The sequence below is a fragment of the Peromyscus californicus genome, unplaced genomic scaffold (assembly GCF_007827085.1).
Source record: "Peromyscus californicus insignis strain IS unplaced genomic scaffold, ASM782708v3 Scaffold_14__1_contigs__length_90479793_seg_2, whole genome shotgun sequence".
NCBI lineage: Eukaryota > Metazoa > Chordata > Mammalia > Rodentia > Cricetidae > Peromyscus > Peromyscus californicus.
In genome coordinates this window covers 50,177,286-50,199,085 of record NW_026294436.1, presented here as the reverse complement: position 1 = coordinate 50,199,085, position 21,800 = coordinate 50,177,286, and the positions used below count along the sequence as shown (strand labels likewise).

Sequence of the window (21,800 nt, the reverse complement as noted above, 5' to 3'; positions counted from 1 at the left end):
TCACTGTGCATTGCTGTTAAAAGGATCAAGCAGAATACTGAGTGCAAAGAAAGGTTTTGTCAACTATTAAAAAGTCACTCTGTCAACGTTAGTGGCACTGTGATTACTGCTCTTCAGGGCTTGCAGCATGCAGCTATTCTTTTGACAGCTTTTATATTAAGGGCCAGGCAGTACACTGAGGTGCTGAAGGAGTGAGAATTTATGACCTTGGGGCTTCCTTCAATGTAGAAAGGTATAATATAACACCATGACTCAGACAATTTAAAGATCCCACGGAAGTGTCTAGACACCCTTGGAACAGTGAGTCATAGGCTGTGTTCTATGGCGTTTAGTGCATGCTCATCCACCACTGCTCTGAGGTCTCCTTGGGAAATGTACCACTTCCATAGGCCACTGTATGAACTCCCAGGTCTGACACTGTGCTGTCTGAGGTAGAGTCAATCTGTTGAAGCACTCATTTGTGGAGTCAGCTTCAGAACTGGCTTGTGATGTTGTTCTCTTTACCCTGTGATTCTGACCAGTGGTGATATATCTGGACCTGGGGCGGGGTGAGGGAGAATGAGGGGTTGGGGGTTAGGAGCGCAGGCTGCAAGATCACTGAAGACCAAGGCTTGAGGGTAAATTTTATGAAACCTGAATGTTTCTGTCAATTCAAGCAAAGTTGCTCTTCTCATTTTGACCATTGTTAATTAACCAAGGCTCTCTGTTCCTATACATACCTTTCCATAGTCATTAAATTCTTAGAATTATAAGTGATGGGCTGCATCTAAGGAGAATTTGGGGAGTCATTTCTGAAGAGAAAAATGGGCGTGTAATATTTGTGGGGCAGCCACAAATGTCACGGTAGTCTGGGGCATCATTAGATCAACAGAGGAATTCGATACACAAAGATTTCTCTTTATCAGGCCTTGGCACCCAAGTAAACAGGGTGAGCTTCAAGCATCAGTGCTCAGCGTGTTGACACACCATACAGAAATCCTGAGAAGACTGGGGTTAGGGGAGCTTTATATGCCTTCTCCTTTGTCCCAGCCCTCTCTCCATCCATCCTCAACCTCTGTTGTCAGTCCGATTTTCTAAAGCCCGTGAGGCTCAAGCAGTTATCTGCCTGATGGCTGGAAGCCTTGGGCCCTCAGCCCGTTGTTCCCTGTTGTTCTGTTTGTCCAGGACCCCAGGCAGCAGCTGTGACCGTCTGGCCCCAGACACTGCAGGCTCACTCATTCCTCCTGGCAGAGACCCCAGGCTCTCACTGTGATGGAAAACGTGGCTGGCTCAGATCACTCTTCTTCCTCCTGGGAAAGAGTGACTCAGTGTACCCCTGTTCCTCCTCTACATATCCAACTCCTTTCGTATGTTCTGTTTTCTGCAAGGGACACTGGGCCTTGCTGGGTGTTTCTGGATAGGGTCTGCCCTTGAAAAGTCCGTTAGATGGCCTCTCCTGCAGTTGGGAAAGTGGAAGGGACTCTGCTTTAAAGCAGGCCAGCTTTGTGTAATCATAACCAGTGTAATAACAGGCTGCTGTGATCTCCTTTAACCCTCTCACTATGTATACAACCAGGAAGTAGGCTGAGTCTTCATTAATTGAGCAAATGTGAGTGCCAGCTATATACCTGACGTCATGAAAAGGCTTTGGGACCCGAGGAGAGACATCGGGCAGTTAAACGGCTCACTGCATGAGCATGAGGACCTGAGTTTGATCTCCACCACCCATGTCAAAATCTGAGCGTAGTGGCTCACACCAGTGACCCCAGCACGGGGCAATCTGAGATAGGAGGACACCTGCGGCCCACTGGTCAGCCAGTCTAGACTAAACACAGCAAGACCCAAGTCCCAGGGAGAGACTCTCTCAGACAACAAGGTGATATCTCCGTAGGAGCTGTATCCCGGGTAGATGTTTAGCATCCACACACATGTGCACATGCATCTGAACACATGTTCATTTACACACAGACAAACACACACATAGAAAAATATGTAAGGGAACTGGAGAGATGGTTGAATGGTTAAGAACACTGACTGCTCTTCCAGAGGACCTGGGTTCAATTCCCAGCTCCCACATGGCAGCTCACAACTGTCTATAACTCTACTTCCAAAGAATCTGACACCTTCGCACAGACATGCATGCAGGCAAAACACCAATGTACATAAAATACAAATGAATAAATAAGAAAGAAAAACATGTAAAAATTCTTTTTAAAGGATTTGCATGCATTAGTACAAAGATCTCCATGAGCACAGAGCTTGTACTGCAGAAGCGTGAGGGTGGACTAGAGAATAAAAAAAATCTACTGAAGTTAAAAACAACAACAACCTATTTTCTGAAAGAAAAAAAAATTACCTTCCTCCGCATGTCCTCCAGAACCACTTAACTGCACACCCAGTTGACAGGTATTAAGAAACCACTTATGACTGGGAATATGGCACCGTTCTGCAACATCTACTTTGAATGCTGGATCCCCAGCACTGTAAGAAAACAAGAAACTTCTGCCCAGGGCTCAATCTCTCTTCTCTCTCTCTCTCTCTCTCTCTCTCTCTCTCTCTCTCTCTCTCTCTCTCTCTTTCCCTCTCTCTGTCCCTCTCTCTCTGTCTCTGTCTCTTTCTCATACACACACACACACACACACACACACACACATGAGAGAGAGAGAGAGAGAGAGAGAGAGAGAGAGAGAGAGAGAGAGAGAGAGAAACAGAAACAGAGAGATACACAGAGAGAGACTAAGATCCAAGCACTCCGTTAGACAGACACTGGATACAATGATCAATGTTTTTTCTCATACCAGGTACTCAAAGTCTAGGTAGAGAGAGGCATCCATACATAATAGAATGTAATAGTATGCTGTCCCAGAGACATCTGTGAAGAGTCAGAGCTGCCTACATCTGAGCCTCCAGCTGCCTGAGGATGCCTACCCTCTCAACCACACACTGCAAACACTCATCTGGGCCAACACTTCAAACACCCCTTGGGCCACATATTGACACTGTCTATGATGTATTCCTTCGGAGGTTGAGAAAATAAAAATCTTGCTAATGTGGTAAATGCATCACTAGGCTGATGACTATTTTTGCTTGCTCATTTAGATACATCATTCACCTTTTAACTGGCTTTGAATGCCTTGCCACAAAGGATACTTATTGCAATGTTGGAAGAGCCATTCTCTTGGCAGATAGGAAGGGGAGATTGGTTCATCCCTACTCCCCCTCTCTGCTTTAGAACCTGAGTCCTCTTTGCAAACTGGTATCTGGATTGCCCTTTGGCTACCACACCTCTGGAGTGATTACAGTGTGAGGACCCACCACAGCCTCACAGATCTCTCAGTGCTTTGAATTTCAACCCACATTTCAGGGGTTCTGAGAAACATGCCCATGTTGGGGAGTTTGAAGACTCCTGGCATTCTTCATACTCTTTTGCATAAACTGGGTAAGTAGGTTTTCCTTCCAGATCTCAAACTGTCGTTTTCATCAGTTTTTGGAAACACAGTAAATAAACATTGCCATCATTTTCAATGGTGCATTGAGGTTTTCAGAAGAGTAACAGTGACCTTCCAAGGACAGGGCAGTTAGAGTGGGGAGCAGAGGAAAGAGACTGAAGTGAAAAGTAGCATGGAAGCTGCAACCAAAGATTCCCCTTGCCTTTCCCAGCATTCCTTGGGCCCAGTATAGCATGCAGATCTTTAGTCTTTAATTCGGGATCTGCCTTGGCTGAATCAGCCACCTTTGGCATGCCTGCTCACCTGCTGTGGTGGGGTAAGAAGTGCTTTACTGAAGGAATTTAGTGGCGCTAGAGATTTCTGCTCCGTCATGCAGCTTCAGACATTGGCCAACTTTGAGCTGCTAATTTACTGTCTTTAGTTCAAGAAGAAAAGTGCTAAGGTTTTGGAGTTGAGGGTCTCTAGAGACATCGTGCGCCTCTGGGGCATCTGTGGAGTAGCCCTGTGACCACAGAGAACAAACAAAACCCGCAAGGCTGTCCTCCCAAGCATCAGACTAGAGAGAGATAAATCACTTGAATGAGGCAAGCTTCCAGTGTTGAAGGTTTAAACGCCTGGATTGCTTGTGGACCAAAGAATCTGGGCTAAGCTGTGTTGCTAACACAGGGTGTGAGTTATCAGGGTAAGCAAATGTGTATGGACTCTCATAGGCAATTGGAAGGAAAGTGAGGAAGCACTTGGCTTCGGCCCAGGGAGAGATAAGCAAATAGCACATCATAGGCTGTGGCTGTCAGGTGACTCAGGAAACACCAGCCTCACTTTGTTGTTGCTGATTTTGTTGTTCTGCTTTCTGTCTCTAACTCTCTATCAGACAGTGACCCAGGAGAGACTTGGTTACTCCTGGAGGTGCTGCAGGAATATGGGTCCCAAACAGACTTGGCTGTGAGGTGACGTCAGCATGGGAGAAGGAAGAGGTACGGGCAGGAGTCAGTAGCCTTCAGCTGCTGGGTGATGTTGGCCAGCCACTACCTTCCTGCATTTTTCTGTTTCTTTCTTATGGCAAAAGAGGGGTATGGGAACATTGGGCTGGATAACCTGTAGGGTTCCTGTATGATAGTCTTCCTCAGCCATTCATTCTCATATATTCTAGCTGCTGTTTATCAAGCTGGTTTGTGACATCTTGGGCTTGCTTGAAGGACCAGAACATCATAGGCTCCCACATCCCCAGGAGCTATGAGGAATGAGGTTTAGTTCCCAGACTCACCAGCAGGAATACGGACATCTCTTGCTGTAGCGACAGCAGTAAAATTGCCACTCCCGGTCCAGCACTGACTCGAAGTAGCGGCTCTGGAAGCCGGCCACCAGTCCATTGTTGGAGCAAGTCTGGTACCTGAAGAGAAGAGAGCATCAGGGCACTGATAGATGCAGACCCCTTCCTCAGACCCTCCTGACACATTCACACACTCTCTCACTTATCCACATCACTACAAGTTACTCCATTTGATGCAAAGGATAAATGTTGTATGGTAGAAATTACATGCTCACTGTTAAGGCTCAAATGAGTTAGTACATTTCAGTGGAAGGATGTTTGGGAGACCCTGATCCTGATGTCTCTCCATAAATGTATGGTTAGATGAAAGGATATTTATGAATTTTACAGTTGAGGATGCTATAAGTCATTTTACTTGAACTTAAACTGGAAAGCTCACAAAGAGCTATGGTGAATGTTGAACTTCAAATAAACATTTCACTGTCCTCCCTTCAACAGCACACAGTGTAGATAGGGGCTGTCCAGGGGAACCTAATGGGACGTCTAGGATCATAGTTAGCATTCTCACTGTATATCCAGGAATCTTTCTACCACCTCCTAAATGGGTCTCTGAATTCCACCCCTAGGACCTACAGATGGGCCAGGGACATGGAAAAACTCCCCACAGAATATCCACAGACCAACTGAGTTCAAACTCCCTCCAAGGGCCCCTTTCCTGTCCTATCAGTCCTGATTCCTCCAGCGAGGCAAGTCCTCCCCTCTGGTCCTTAGTTGGAGGGAAGTTTCACTTTCATCTGCCTGTGTTCCTGTCTTGGAACCCGCCCTTTCATCTTTAAGGCATCCCCCTAAGTGAGGAACAGTGAAGGGTGGCTCTTCCTCCTCTGTCCCATCTCCGCACCTCTTCCCACACTTTCTCCTCATCCCACACCACCTGAAGGTTTGGCACTTTCTGCTGGGATGGTGAGCATGTTTTCTTCCTGGCTGCAGAGCTTCCTCACCTTAGGCAAAACATGATCCTTTGTAAGCTTCCCCGTGCTGTTTTCTGTTGTTATAACTGATGAACAGAGGAAGAGTGTTGTTTTGTTCAGTTCACGGTTCTGAGGGTGGGAAAGTCCTAGAACACGGTGTTGGCATCTGTTGAGGACCTGTTTACCGCACCATAACATGGCGAAGGGCATCACAGGTCAAGACAGAGCAGTGTGCCAGTTTGGCTCTTTCTTCCCCTGCTTATGGAACAACTAATTCCATCATGGGATTCTTCTCTGTTTCCTATCACCTTTCAAAGGACATACTTCCAAATGTCATCCACACATGAATTCATGGATTAAGCTTACAATATATGAACTTTCGAGAACATATTCAATACAATACAAGCCCCTCCAAACCAGGTCTTCAACTATTTCTGTGTCCTTCAGTTTCCTAGGTACCTGGATCATCAATCTATCTCCTGTCATGTGAAACAGGAGGCAGTAGCCGATGGTACATAGTCTGAAGCTTGGCAGATGAACCTTGAAAAGGGGGTAAGGAGTTCCCTGTCCTGACTACTGAGTGAGACTTTGTTGGGGCATCCAGGTGCCATTTTCTTCTTATTGCTGGAAATTAGCTCATCCATCTATCCTTTTCATTCATTTATCATTGATGCATGCATTCATGCACATGTATATTTAAATACACATTTTAATCCATTCATCCATTCAATAACTTATTCTTTATAACTATTCTGTTTTAACTCTGTACACTTTGATGAGAAAGGAATTGATAGGTGGGCGGGATGTTTGCTCAATCGTGTTCTCAAGAGTGGTAAGAAGTTCGGAGTAGAGAACTCAGCTGTATGAGATCAATAGTGAAATCCAATATGTAAATTGAGAATAATGGCTCTTAATTATCAACCCTTTTCTCCCTCAAGAGTATTGCCACTTGGGCCTTTCATATTTAACATGGACTACTACTGTCAAAGTATGATGGAAAAGTAACGTTGTGTGTCTTTTAGGTGGGTCTAACCATCTCAGTTCCACATCAGTATGGGTATGAGGAAACCAGTATAAGCTCTAAGAGTCATCGCCAAACCCCAAGGCCTTCAAAGGGAGAAGGCACAGCACACTGGTGCTCTATGTGACTTACTGTTTTGTCATCATTAAGCAAACGCCTTCCTCCAAAGCAGAGTCTTTTACTCCCCATCTGGGATGTAGTTTTATCCACCATTGTGTTTTGTGTACTCAGATCCCTACAAGGAAAAGAGTTCCCACAGTGGTAGGTTCCCTTAAAGAAAATGAGTGTAGAGAGATAAGCCGACCTGTCTCTCAGGAAGGCCCAGTTCTGAAGGCAATCCGAGTCTTCCAAGTTCTCCTCTGGCCCTCTGCTGACAGCCAGCCTCATGGCCTTGTGAGAAGAGTGCTGTCACTTTCCCATGCCACCTCGGATCACGCTTCCCTGTGAAGGGTAGTTGCGCCCTACATGCTTCCAGCCCCCAGAACATTTGGAGAAAGGTAACCTTTCCTCCCCAACTTCAGCTAGATTGCGTTCAAAGTTTGGTAGTACAAGCCTGTTGAGAGTTTGGTGGTGTGGAATTGTTCCTTCCAGACCTGGACCTTAGTTGGGGTATATATTCACAATGTAAAGGTGGGCATGACAGAGTGATTATGATCATAGGCGATGCTTCTGGACTGGTGTTCCATTGTTAGCTGAGTCATTTAGATCAGTTGTCAAGCCGTCTAATGACCTAGTTTTTCCCTCTGTAAAGTGAGCATAATAATAGCTTATACTTGTATTCCTCTGAAAACCAAATAAGACAATGCATAGAAAATTCTGAGGATGCTGGTGTTTGGATGCTTATAAATCATTTACTGTTGCTATTCTTTGAAATAGTCTACACAGCAAGTAGGAATCTACTTTGTGAGAGTAGCTCCCTTGTTGAATGTCCATAAAGCATCATACACATTTTCTGAGCTGTTGTGCCCCTAGGATGAAGCTCACTGACATTGAAAGCTTTGGTCACTCTGTACAGAGATGTCCTATTATCTCTTATCACCCAAGTAGACAATGCAGTCCTTGTGGGAAAAGGTCATTTAATCTTTATTTTGTATTCCTCGTAATGTCTGAGGCTTGTCCAGTAAATGTTTGATAGTAGAATGAATGAACACATGACTGACCGGCTGTCTCCTGATATCAGAGGCAGACTTAACTCCTAAGGGGTTATCATTTGAGTCTTTGAAAGGCTCTGGAACTCCCTCTAACTTGTTCCTGTGGAAACTGGAGCAATGGTTCATTTTCCTGTTTTTATCTTGTTTCAGGAGCAGACTTGTTGGAGGATGAAGGTACAAAACGAGTATCAGCTTGTGCAATTCTCTCATGCACTGTTTACACTCTCAGTCACCTTTTCAATAGCTTCTCATAAAACAAAGTTCCTGTGAACATCGGGCACAGCTGCAGAATTGCAGGCCCAGGTACAAGGCTGGTGAGAAGAGGTGAAGGCAACTGACAAGGCTGAGGGAGGGAGCTGGAAGGTTCTGGATTGTTCAACCAAGAAAAGGAAACAGTGGTACAATGACACGGAAAGCCTCTGGTGCACTTCACAGCACAGGCTTATCGCTTCTGAACGGTCAGAAGAATAGAGCGTCTGCTCCAAGGCTCTAGCTTTCCTGCTAAGTTGTGCATTGACCCCAAGTCCTCAGCAGACTCCAAGGAAACATTCCCCTGGCGCATGAGGGCCTGATGCCCTGCTACAGAGACTCTCCTCCCACTCTTTCCCACTGTCTCTTTGAGAATCAGTTTCAGCTTCAAAAACAAGAGTAATATCAATTCCGCTCTGCCTGAGACTGGGAGTTTTCTGGAAAGGAAGCCATAAGGCGATGACTCTTTCTGTGACAATAACATTTACAGGTGTGTTTGGAGGAAAATGGCCTTTCTGGAAATGGTTTATCTCAAGGCCATCACCCTAGCAGCAAAGAAAATTTTCCCTTGTGTCTACAAGGGTAACACAGAAATAACGGGGATGTGGGAGGACCTGTCCTGAGGAATCTACAGGTGGGAAGTCTCTTCCCTGCCTTGACCTGAGCATGCTCTGTGGAACCTCATTATATCACAGTGAGGACACAGTCAAGTGGTGTCTGAAGGAACACGGCCAAGCTAGTAACCAACTGAAAAGGACCTACATCTTGGGCTTGTTTTATACCGAAATTTTCAGGCATGCTCCATTCCAGCAAATATAAAACAAACAAATGCAGCAGTTACATTGTCTGTTCCTGTCAGTGCCTCAGCTGGACTTGCTGTTTTTATGTGTGAGCTTCATCCATTCTGGGATGGTCAGAGAGGAAGAGGATCGGGAGTCAGAGGGGGGAGGGGGAGGGAGAGAGGAGAGAGGGAGGGGGAGGGGGAGGGGGGAACACAGCTTTTCTGTTCTTCCCTTTGCTTTTTAGATGCTCTGTGGAGTTTTAGTTTTCTTCCTCCGATCTCTGCTAGCCCCTGTTCAAATGTGTAGTAAACCAGGGATCCCAAGGAGTTGAAGATGAGATGGAGTTGGACATAGAAGGGGAGGCCACAGTACCACGTCCGTCAGTGGTACTCACAAAGCTTTTAAATCAATTAGTCTGGTTGTGTCGGTCTCATCCCACTTCATCAACACACACGTATTTTAAGGGCTGTTAGCGGTCTCCAGCCTCATGGTTGGAAGGGACTAAGAACAGTAGACACAGTGGCCAACTCCCTGCACTGTAGGGACCATGTGATGCAGCCTTCTCAATTTTTCCAAATTTCTTTCCATTCCTTAAAGTGAATAATTATAACATAGACGCAAGCTTTCGATTTTAATTCTGTTTTTTCCTGGAATAATTCTTTGGTTACCATTAGCCGTTTAAAGCACAGTCCACAGAATTTTCAATCTTTCAAAAAGTAGTCATTAAAGTCTGCTCTGTACACAGTCTGGTCTCCTTCTTAGGGTACTGGTATTGACAGACAGATGCTCTGATGGTGGAGACAGTGTGAACAGGAAGCAGAGTGGGACCAAGGACAAAAGAGCAGAGAAAGGGGAGACTGGGCAGGGTGGCAAGGTCGTGACCTGGGAAAGTAATGTCAAGGCAATGGGTAGGGATAAAACTTAGGGGGCTGGAGAGATGGCTCCACGGTTAGGAGCACTGACAGCTCTTCCAGAGGAGCTGGGTTCAATTCCCAGAACCCACATGGCGGCTTACAACTGTTTGCCACTTCATACATGCAGGCAAAATACCCATCAATGCACATAAAAAATACAAATAAATCAATTAGTTAAAAAACTTAGGTGGAGGATAAGGCTGATTAATCTAAAAAAACTTTGACTTTCTGTATTCTCTTAACTTACAATCCTTGGGACCTCCTTGAGGAATAGTTAGAGCTGAATTCCCTCAAGGAGACATGCAACCAGCCTCTGAGAGGGAATACCAGAGAGTAAGAAGCAGTTTGAGCCTCCATTCCCTAGCAAGTCTTACACTTCCAATTCAGATGGATGTTTTCCTTCCTTGTGATGTATTGATGCAACCATCACACATTTCATTTAAAATAACTGGATAGTCTTCATCCAGCTGCCTCCCAGTGTAACAATGCAAGCTTTTTGAAGGTAAACAGACCCTATCATCCTGCTGTGATGATGAGGACATGGTCTTTTAAAATAATGCCTAGCTGTATATAGTCTGGCCTCTTCCTACTGTTCCTGGATATGAGTTCTGCTGTCTGACTCCATGTTTTAGGTTTGCTAGACTGTCTACTGGGTAGTAAGCAAAAATGACCTATCAGAAGGAAAGACCCATTATAGAGTAGGAGTCAGTAGAGACTACTCAAAGGGCCTCTGAAGAGACCCAGCTCATTTCATGAGATGTCCTTCTATCCTGAAAGGTTCTATACAAGGACAGCAAACGGGATTAACTGTGGGGGCTCATGACCATCAGTTATTAGAATACTTTTTTAGCCTGTTTGTCTAATGCTCCCTCAATATCTATTAAACTGTGGCGAGTATTCAAGATGCTTAAAGTTGTACATTTACTATTCATAAAGTCTAACTGAATTATACACTTCAAAAAGCCATGTGTCCTGCCACTCCAGATTTGTAACTTTCCAACTGTGTGTGATTTGTCTCAATGAGCCTCAGTTTCCACTGAATGTTCCCACTACTGTTGTGCATATCAAATAATATTGGACTGTGAGTGACTCAAGGGCACAGATTTGTGTTATTAATCTTCATATTCTCACAGTCTAGCAAATTTTATAATAACAACCACTGAGTGGGCAAATGAATGTGCAAATGGCAAAGGCTATAAGCACCAACAGAACATAAATTAGGGCATGGGTCATCCAACTTTTACTTAGTGTGATGATTTCATTGACTTTTCAGTTGCTTGATCCTGAGCTTTCATTTCTAACCACGGTGTAAGAAGATGGCTCTACATTCTCCTCAAGTCCCTTTCCAGTCTTAGGGTTCTTGGATACTGTTACATTCTGTTTGCATTTGAATTTCCCATTAAGCAAGTCGCCAGCCTGAATTCTTGTTTTTCAACTTTTCACTTTGAAATAAATTTAGATTTAAAGATGACATAAGATTCATGTCTGTCGAACTATGAACCAATAGCTGAGGAGCCCCCAGCTAGATCAGACCCTGTGGATAAGTGAGACAGTTGATTAGTTAAATCTGTCTGGGAGGCATCCAGGCACTGGGACCGGGACCTGTCCTCAGTGCACAAGCTGGCTGTTTGGAACCTGGGGCTTATACAGGGACACTTGGCTCAGCCTGGGAGGAGGGGACTGGACCTGCCTGGACTGAATCTACCAGGTTGAACTCAATCCCCAGGGGAGTCTTTGCCCTGGAGGAAATGGGAATGTGGGGTGGGCTGGGGGAAAGGTGGTGGGGGGAAGGACAGGGGAATCTGTGGCTGATATGTAAAATTAAATTAAATTATAAAATTTAGAAAAATAAAAAGAAATCAGAAGAGAAAAAAAAAAGATTCACGTCTGTCCTTCGCCCAGCTTCCCCATTGCTACCTCTAATAACCCTAAATTCTAGAAATTATTATGGTTTCATCAGTTTTCCCATTAACGTCCTTTTATTGGCCTAAGATTCAAGCCATGATATTACGTAACATTTAGTTCTTATGCCTTTGAAACAAAGAGTTTAATATGAACTCTTTTAGTTTACTGAAACAAAATTATGGGAGAATATAAATCTAACAATGAGTTCATCCTATGGTAACAATGTGTGTTAACAATGCTCCATACATGTTTCAAAGATTCTTGGGGAACCATAAAAGACCACCCTGCATGTTGGTGGATACAGTAAGCCAAAATGAAATGCTGGGCACTGTCTTATAAATTTGGAAATACCAGAAATCAAAGACTTAAGCAAAATAGTTTTCCCCAGGGGAAAATCTTCATTGAGGGTGGTGGAGATACTGTCTGGGATTCAGGCTGTGAATTCCAGGGATTCAGGATAAGTGCCAACTAGACTGCTTTGGTCTTTTGGTATGTATTTATTGGGGGCCTGCTATATGCTAGCATTATTCTAGGCACTGGGAACACAGTAGTGAATAAGACAAAGTTCCTAAGTTCACAGAGCTTATATTTAATGAGGGAAACAAATAATAAGGAAGTGTGGGTCTAGCAGTAAGTATATTCCGAAAACAGAGCATATTGGGGGTATAGAGGATGAAGGACATTGGGTCAAAGGAAGTGAGCACTGTGCACTTGAAACACTAAGGATCATGAGCTGGGACGATTGCTCTGCTCTGCACAGCACATTGCAGATTGTGGAAAACAAAGATCCTGGCCAATGTGTCTAGTGTTAGACTTGCATTGATGCTGCCATACCTCTGTGGGACAGTTGTCCTTTTGTCTCCTTTCTGTTATGTGGATTGTCATTGATTACTTAATTCAAATATTCAGCTCTAATAAAATAGATGCTTTAAAAAGTCTTTGCAGATTCTCTGAAGCGCAGGGAGTAGAAATGGTACAATATACAGAACATTCTTCCTCCACATACAGACTGCCCAAAATAAGCTTCATCAAATTCCATATTGACTAAATTTTTATTAACTACCCTTAAATAGGATGTTAAAATGATAGATGCTTGTCTTAGATGTAGATTATTTTAGAATTCCCTTCTCCTAGAAGCATCATGCCTTTTATTTCTCCCCTCTTCTCTCACTCCCCCTCACTTCCAGAAGGAATTGAATACCTAAGAGACAATACAGCTGAGAGGTGTGAAGAATCCTAGCTCAGAGAACCTTCCACCATGAGACAACTCAGCTTCACACAACTTCCCATTCCATCTTGCTGCACACAAGACTTGTGTATCCCATAGTATATGCTAACCAAAGTCAGAAGAACCCCCTGAGAACAGACCTGACCCCCCCCCCCTCCAAGGGAAACATACTCATAGGGGACTAGGTAAGGCCTCCTGGACATCTTAGTGGTGGAAGCAGGCACCCTGCTTTAGCATGCCGTGTTCGAAGCAGTGGCTTTCAGCATGGACACCATGAGTAGCAGGACTCAGCTCTGAAAGCAGCACCCTGTAAAGATGGCTCTCAGTTAGCAAGTTTTCTTCAGCAGATCCTGTGTACTGTCAAGTTTCTGTTTGTCCCTCCTTCCTCTTAAAATAAACCTGGAAGCTAATTTACTTACACAAGACAGCCAAATTGCAGAAAAGTCACCACCAACTCCTCCCCAGAACAGATTAACAGCCTGCAGCCAACAGGGGGTGGGGGTGGGGCGGCATGCAATTGCTCCCCAGCCTGTGAGCAATCTCTTTCCTTCCAAATCTTTCACTGAGACTGGAGTCTGAACACAAAGTCATAATCGTCTAGGAGAAAATGCCTGGGGACTAATTGGTACCAGTTCAGGGGCAGCTGGGTCCTGTGGTGAAGAAGCTGTCTCCCACGTTCCTGACTTTCCAGTCCGGTGATTGGTGGCGATGGGGCGAAGCAGACAGCGGAGTGTGGAAGGAGGAAAGCAAAGATCTTAGATTCCAAACATCGAAAATGTAGAGGAAGAGGAGGGGAGAGAGGCGTCGCCTGTCAGCTTCACACTAGTCCCCCACAGGCAAAAACAAAACAAAACAAACAAAATCAGTTTTTCTTCTTTCTTTCCTTTTTTCCTTTCCCTTTCTTTCTTTCTTTCTTTTGTTTTTGGGGAGCTTTTTGCCTCTCCTCAAATAGTTTGGGAGTTCATGGCAAAGCAGCTGCAAATGGCCGGCCGTTTCAAACTAGCCAGCATCTGGCTTCTCTCCTCAGCTGGGGGCACACAAGGGTCAAGGGACTGTAAGCAAGAGCCGGGCACGCTCTGAAGTGAGCAGCTGCTTGGTGGAACCTGTTGGGATCGCAAAGTCTGGGGGTTCATCCTCCAAAGGAGGCAGCAGAGAGACAGCTGAAGTGGGGGCCAAGGTCACACTGAGTTTTCTCATTAGCACCAGAACCCAAACCCCAGCTCTGACTCAGCCCAGGGCTCTCTCTCCCGTTAGTGGTTGAGCAATATTCACTGAGCGCTGTTCTTCTGCGGCTCCAACAACGGGGTTAGAAAGAGGGCCCATTACATGATGGTCCCCTGGGGTGGGTGGCTTGGACAGATAGTCGCAACTAGGTCATTTCCACCCTTGAAGCCAGGCAATGAGCCGGGCTGCTAAGGGACCCTGGGGTCTGTCCTCAAGACAAACTTGGTCTCTGAGTCATCTATGTGTCTGAAAGGTTTTGGATCATTGAATCTGGCGCAGACAGAGAGGATGCATGGGGATGGCCTAACAAAGGCTGCTCAGGCAGCCTCTGCCTTTCCTCCATCTTCACCTGTTTGTGTAATTGCTGTCTCCTCAGGCCGGCAGGCCCTCTCCTCAGATGACACAAACTGACGCTTTCCTCACTGAGGCTGGGCTTCTGCTCGGGTCTTGTAGATCCCACCTGCTCCCAGGATGACAAACTAGCTTGAGTGTGGTTCTGGGCCCCAGGCTCTGCTGACGAGAGTCCACCTGAGGTGGAGACAGCAGCCTCTTGGGAGCCCATGCTATAGCTCAGCATACATTCTTTAAAGTGGAGCCGGGCGGTGGTGGCGCACGCCTTTAGTCCCAGCACTCGGGAGGCAGAGCCAGGTGGATCTCTGTGAGTTCGAGGCCAGCCTGGACTACCAAGTGAGTTCCAGGAAAGGCGCAAAGCTACACAGAGAAACCCTGTCTCGAAAAACCAAAAAAAATAAAAAAAAAAAAAAAAAAAAATAAAGTGGAGACTTCCTGGATCTAAAGCTTGTCTCAATAGCTGAGAGAAACCCCCTTATTCCTCTACTGGAGTTTGGCTACCTACATCATGAGTGATAAGCTTGTTTTAAGCATTAAATAAGGTAATTGTATTAAGTGCTTGATGTGATGTATGCTCAAGGAAGCGTCTAATAAATGAGACTGTTTTTAATGATGCCCCCTTCTGTCCAGCTACTTCACTCACTGGTGCCATTTTCTCCTGGAGGGCTGGTAGTGTCACCACTAAGGTTGGATGTTAACCCCTCCAGCCCTTCACTCCACCAGTGCCTTGCAGGAGCCCCCTCACACAGTGGTCTTGCTCAGGAGATAGCAGAGGTGGCAGCCTTCCAGCTGGGCTACCTCCTCCCTCAGTCGGACTCTCCTAGGGTCAGTCTCCACCCTCTCCCCAAGCCCTGAAATGATGGCTCTATTCAGACAGCTGTGAATGACTGGTCTAGCCATCATTGGCTATGGAAACTGGCTTCCGACTAAATACCAGGGCTGGGACAGTCACACAGAGAAGCACAAGCTGGGACCAATTCTACTCCATTGACTAGGGCAAAGGGCAGACGGCAGGAGAGCACCTCTAAAAACCTTTGGTGAACTATACCCTGGCAACAGAGGCTGCTTTAAATCACAGGAGAGGGAAAGAGAAAGGGAGGAGAGGGAGAGAGACACACAGAAAAATCTTAGTACTAAAAATTGACAGCTCCTATTTCCTCAAAACAGCAGAGAGCTATTGGACTTCAACCCCCTCTGCTTCCATTTCTCAGTCCCTTTTACCCAATCACTTGCTCTGAATCAGTCATTTTCAGACTACTGGTGCTGAGGACCCAATTGTTTATTTTCTTCAGACTTCTGGAATAATGTTTTTGGAAAACAGTAAATCATTACAAAATAAAAACATCATTCCAACATCACAGCGATGCTCACTTACTTTAAGTTCCATTAGGAATTTCAATTTTTTTGCAGATTGATAAACATTCTACAGACACACACCCAGCCCGCAGGTCCTAAGCCTAGAGACGGCCTTTGAAGAAGTAGAACCACATAGAAGTCCATCTTCCATGGGCATAGCCTGTCCTGGTTTTCACCTTACAATGCCTTCTACCTAGTAGCAGCCCTGCTCATGAAAGCATGCAATAATAGTAAGTTTAGAATATGCCCAGGCTAAGAGCAATGCTAATCCTTGAGGACAAACTTCCTCCTGGAGGACGTAAACCGATGTTCCCATCCCAAGTGCACCAGCTGCTCCTTACCATTCCATGCCAGCCCTATTGATTTCTTCCCACCAGCATTCCGTGGGCTCCCCAAGGCTTTGGGGTGTGGGCATGCAGGCATAGTTCCATTGTCTGTCAGAGCCTTCCTTCTTGCTAAAGATGCTCCTCACGGCTACCACCACTTGCCCATGGGGACACTGGTAGCTAAAGCCTTGCCGGTTCAGATTCACCCAGCCATCATCACTATAGTCGTGGTACTGCTGATATGGGTACCCGTAGTCCCCGTACTGGCCCCAGGCTGTGGTTACCAGTGGCAGAAGTACCCACAGAAGAGTGAGGTCCATACTGCCTGGCTTTTGGCAAAAAAAATGTCACCTTAAGTTTTCAGGGCTGACTTTTATACAGCTGCCGCTGACATGTGGCTTCCAGATGTGGGTGAACTGGATCCAACTGCAGTGTGTCATTGCTCAAGCAAAAGCTTTTCCACGCTGAGAAATTGGCCTTGCTTGCGTCCAGCTCGTTTTAAGGTGGAATTCTAGGAATATGCAAGGAACATGTAAATCAAGGAAACTCTCTGGAGAATCACTTCATGGGGAGGATCCGGGCCAGCTGCTCCAGCCTTCTGAGAAACACCTAAGAAAGACCTCTCAGCCAGTGGATCCCTTCTTCTCCCTACATCCCATCCCTCTGTCCCACTGCCCTCCTCACTAGCAAACCCTGTATCCAGTCTCCAGCTTAGCCTTCTAGAATCACACAAATATTGAGACAGTGATTTCAAAATATAAGTCAGTCAAAATGGTAAGTTAAAGGGATGCAACCATGTAGATTCCCGCAAACCTAGTTACCTGGTTTCCTTCACGTTTTTCGCTGAACATCTTTGAATTTGGGGTAGAAGCGGTTGTATCAGTTTTCAGGTCTACCAGTAGAAGTCCTAACTTGCCAGTAGAAGTACTATTGGTGCACTCAGAGAGCAGCTGGGCATTGTCTCTGTACTTAAGCATCTGCCTGAGCTGCTGGAATCGATCCCTTCAGCTCTAGAATCTGCACACTGCTCTTCAATACTTAACATAATGGGTTAAATTCAAGTAACATAATGCATAATGGGTTAAATTCTAATGAATCTTACTTTTTATCTGTTGGTGCTTTTTACTTTATGTTGACTTTTCGTTGATGTACAGTGTATAAAACAAAGGTCAGCTTTTCAACCGTGTAGTGCACAGTCCTGTAGTCAGCACTGAAATCAAGCTATAGAACAAACGGGATGACAGGGCATCTCCTTATAGCCCTCTGCATCCACTTCTTTCCCAATACCTAATTCTGGTACCCAACAATCTGTTTTCTTTCTCTAGTTTTACCTGTTCGAGATTTCCAATAAATGGAGTGATACTGTGGTCATTCTTTCAGTTACCCCTGCTTTTGAGACTCACCTGCACGGTGTCAGTAGTTCACCCCCTTTTATTGCTGAGAAGGGTTCCACAGTAGGCATGTCCCATACAAATGTACTATCCGAAGCATGGATGAGTTATTTCAAGTATGTAAAAATTGCGTACAATTACATATAAGTACTTATGAATAAAGTTTCTATGAAGGCACAGGAGTTTTTATATAAACAGTTTCTTCGTCACTTCACTTTTGTAGATACTTAGGACTGGGATTTCCAGATCATTGTTAGGTTAGAATATGTTTAACTTTAAAAGAAGCTTCCTGGTATTACTATTGTACTACCCTACCAGAAAATGACCCTTTCTTTTTAAATTGTGGTCATTATAATAGGTGTATAGTGACAGTTTCAAGTGCATATTTTTATTTTCTGGCTAATGATTTTGAAAACTTTTGTTTCATTTGTTTATTGGTATGACACACATTTTTCATGTCTCAGCTATTCTAGTATTTTGAATCATTTGGGCATCTCTTTTTAACTTTTTATTTGCATTTACTTTTTTATTGACAATAGATAAATTATAATATATTTTGATTATGGTTTCCCCTCCCTCATCTCCTCCCAGATCCACCTCACTTCCCCATCCACCCAAATCTACACCATTTCTTTCTCTCTCTCATTAAGATACAAATAAAATTCTAAAAAAATAATAATAATAAGATAAAACAAACCAGAATAGGACAAAACAGGCAAACAGAAGAAAAAGAGCAAAAGAAAAAGCTGAAGAAACACAAATAGACATAGAGACACACATGTTCACACACAGAGAAATCTCATTTGGCTGTCTCTTAGGTGCATAGCATTTCCCAGTACTCATCATAGCTTTCCTTGACGTTTATTCAAATCAGAGTTGTTGACCAATGATGTCTGAAAACCACACAAAGCTTTTCAAAACATGGTTCTGTCTTAGACATGATGGATTGTAACCTTGTAGGGAACCCAGGTGTCTGCTGTGGGATGTCTTTCTGCGTACTGTGAATATACGTTGCTCTCATTGGTTGATAAATAAAGCTGTTTGGCCAATGTTGAGGCAGAATAAGGTTAGACAGTACATTCAAACTGAAGATAGAGATGAAGAACGGTGAAAGGAGGCAGAAGTTGTGAGCCACCAGGAGAAGCAAGATGTGAGAGAAGAGATAATGTCATGAAGCCACATGGCAAAACATAGATGAATAGAAATGGATTGAACTAAGTTACAAGAGCTAGTTAATAATGAGCCTGAGCCATGGCCATACAGTTTGTAATTAATATAAGCCTCTGTGTGTTTACTTGGGACTGAGTAGCTGTGGGATCAGGCAGGACACAGGAAAACTTCCAGCTACATTTGGCACCCAATAAACCCACAATCCTGGGATTAAGAGTCCTGTGCGCTTTTGAATGAGCTAGCCGGGTGTGGCCTCGGGGCTACCCTTAAGACCTGAAGGGCACATACACCTGGGTCTGTTCTCTCTTGTGGATTTGATTGGTGATGGTGGAGACTGACTCAGGCAACAGAAGTGGCATGGGACAGACCACCAGCCTTCTAGGACCCTATGACAGATTTGCCTATCCTGTTTAGTGAGCTGTTCTTCCCAAAATAATTTCTAAATAAACAGTTCCTTTATCAATAATTTTCCGCAATCAATGTCTACACTGAAAAACAAGTTTTCCAAATGGTTTGTGCTTATACTATTTTTTAAACTATTTTTTTTTTAGAATTTCATACATGAGTACTGATTTACGTTATTTCTACCCTCCCCCCTCAACTCCCTTTCAAACTCATGACCTCGTCTTTCACTATTATTACAGCTTGCTGAGTCCATTTACTGTCCTCCATGTGGTTAGAACTGATGACTCGGGGTTGGATCACCTCTGGGGTTATCTCATCTTGGAGAAGACTGATTCTCCTCTCAGCAGCCATTCGCTGCCTGTAGGTCTTCTTCGAGGGGAGAGGAACTTATGAGACGTCCCTCGTTCACGCTGGCATGTCAACCGGTGTTGCCATGGTGCAAGTCTTGTCTAGGTGACTGGGTTGTTGAGATGTCATGGGTGCAGCGTCCTCACCAAATACAGAAACCACTCTCTCACAGCAGATGTCCTGGTGTTCTGGCTCGTGCAATCACTTCCTCTTCTATGATGCTCCCTGAGCCTTAAGTGTAGGGGTTGTGCTGTAGACATGGCCAGTGGTTCTCTGCACCTTGTCCAGTTGTGGATTTTTGTAATGGTCTGTCTGCTTTGTTAGGGGTGTGTGTGAGAGCTATGCTTAACAACTACTTTTCAAAAGAGATGTACAGCTCAGAATATATCATACTATAAATCTCACTCTTGTTCTATCTATAGAACATTTACCAGATGACATTCATGCTGGACTGAAGAGAAGGCAACCTTAAAGGAGAAAGGAAGGCATGTATGAAAATAAACACACACACACACACACACACACACACACACACACACACACACATGCAGTATACTGAGTATTAAATTGCTCTTAGTTGTGGTCACTGAATAAAGGGGGAGGAGTGGGTATGTAAGCCTTGATTTTCATCCTCATCTCCATTTTCTTTACACTTCTGTATGTAACTAATTGACCAATACTGGCAACTGGAGTCACCCCAGCTTAGACTGACCACTCTGACTTCAAATGCACTGTCAGAGTTGTCCTAAGTCCTGTCAGCCCTTAAGAATCACCCGAGGAGATTTTGAAAATTGCTGTGGTTTGAGTCACTCTTAGACCAATTGCCTTCTCTTCAGTCCAGCATGAATGTCATCTGGTTGTGCAAGACCCAGTGGACACTGCCCTTTAAGACCTTCCCATGATTCTCCTGTGCAGCCAGGCTTGAGGAGCCTTTCTTTGCAAGCCGCTTTTCTACTCCAATTTGTCATTTTGATGCTTGTGAGCCGTGTCCTGCATTCTGCCCTTAGAGAGCTCAGAGACAGTACAAATCACTGTACACACTCTTCCTCCTCGTCCAACATTTGTTTTTCAACAGTTTCCAGGCTGTATTTGCCTCCCACCCACCAACTCCATTCTCTACAGAATTTCCTGAAATATGCAAATGCCAGCATCTTTATCCTTCTCGCCCCTGTGGGTATAGATTCCCATGTGGTGTCTCTGGAGATTCTAGAAACTTCTGAGGTGTCTGAAGGAGTTGTAAGATGCCTCTCAGAGGACGGTTTCCAAGAACAGACAGGCATTCAGAACTTAAGTTCAGTGTGTTGGCGATTTGCCATGTATTTTCAGGTGGGTTATTATATATTTTCTTCATAACTTCATGATCTATACTGAGGGACCTTTACTAGGTCTGTGTTTTCACATATGAGGAAACTATAGTCTAAGAATTTCTTGACCCCAATTCCTAGAGCTAGAAATATATGGCTTAGGTCTTCTGAATTCTATTCTTCAATCCTTCCTATCACTTTATCAAAAACTGCAGTAATTTTTAAAAAATCAACAGTTGAAATTTGTAATTAAAATATTTATAAAATCATCAACATGCATAACCAATTTAAACTATGGATTTCTGTGTTTTTTGCAAAGTATGTCCACAGGCCTCTGAGACTAAATATTAGATCTGATTGTGATTCCAGGACCAGCAGCATGGTTATCACCAGGGAGCTTGTTAAGGATGGGGACTCTCTGGCCTCACTCAATCCCACTGCCTCAGACACTCTACAAGTAGAGTATAACAAAGTGTATTTTAAGAAGCCCCCCAGAAGGTCTGATGCATGTTGAAGTGAGAGTCTCATACCGTACCCAAATTCCAGGATCCACACTGTCTGGGAGAACATAACAGCACAGAAACCTACCTGATCCAGCTTGGTCATTGTGACTCCAGAGCTCAGGCTTACTACTCACCATTGGACCATGTCTTAGAAGGAAACCAAAACATTTCCTCTTAGAACATTGAAGTTTATTGGACTGAAAAATATTCAAACACAGAGAACCTTTCTGGTTTTCTTACTCCTGCCTAATGACAGGACATTAATCATTCTTTACAGACGATAGTTTTATCAGCTCAGAGCCAGATGCCAGCGGGAACTGCAGACAAGCCTTGCTTTATTGAATTCTTCCGTATATTTGATCTCCACAGTTTCCCTGTGTTTAGCCATTCTCTTATGTCTTGTCTCTATCCTAAGATTTATTACCCTTTGTTTGCAAAGTATAAAAGCATCTTGCTTTGGACATTTTTCCAGACTTCACTGCCTTGTGGAAATTTCCCACAGACAT

The 21,800-nt window shown here is 44.4% G+C and overlaps 1 protein-coding gene across 1 annotated transcript in view; it reads right to left on the bottom strand.

Annotated features, from left to right (window-relative positions):
- Dpt (dermatopontin) overlaps positions 1-16,493 on the bottom strand; it is a 28,647-nt gene extending 12,154 nt beyond the window's left edge. Inside the window, exons 1-2 of the mRNA XM_052736607.1 lie at positions 16,189-16,493; positions 4,693-4,818 (exon numbers count right to left, since the gene is read on the bottom strand). Coding sequence (XP_052592567.1) covers positions 4,693-4,818; positions 16,189-16,493 — 431 coding nt within the window. The remainder of the gene's footprint in view (positions 1-4,692; positions 4,819-16,188) is intronic.
- Positions 16,494-21,800: the final 5,307 nt, after the last annotated feature.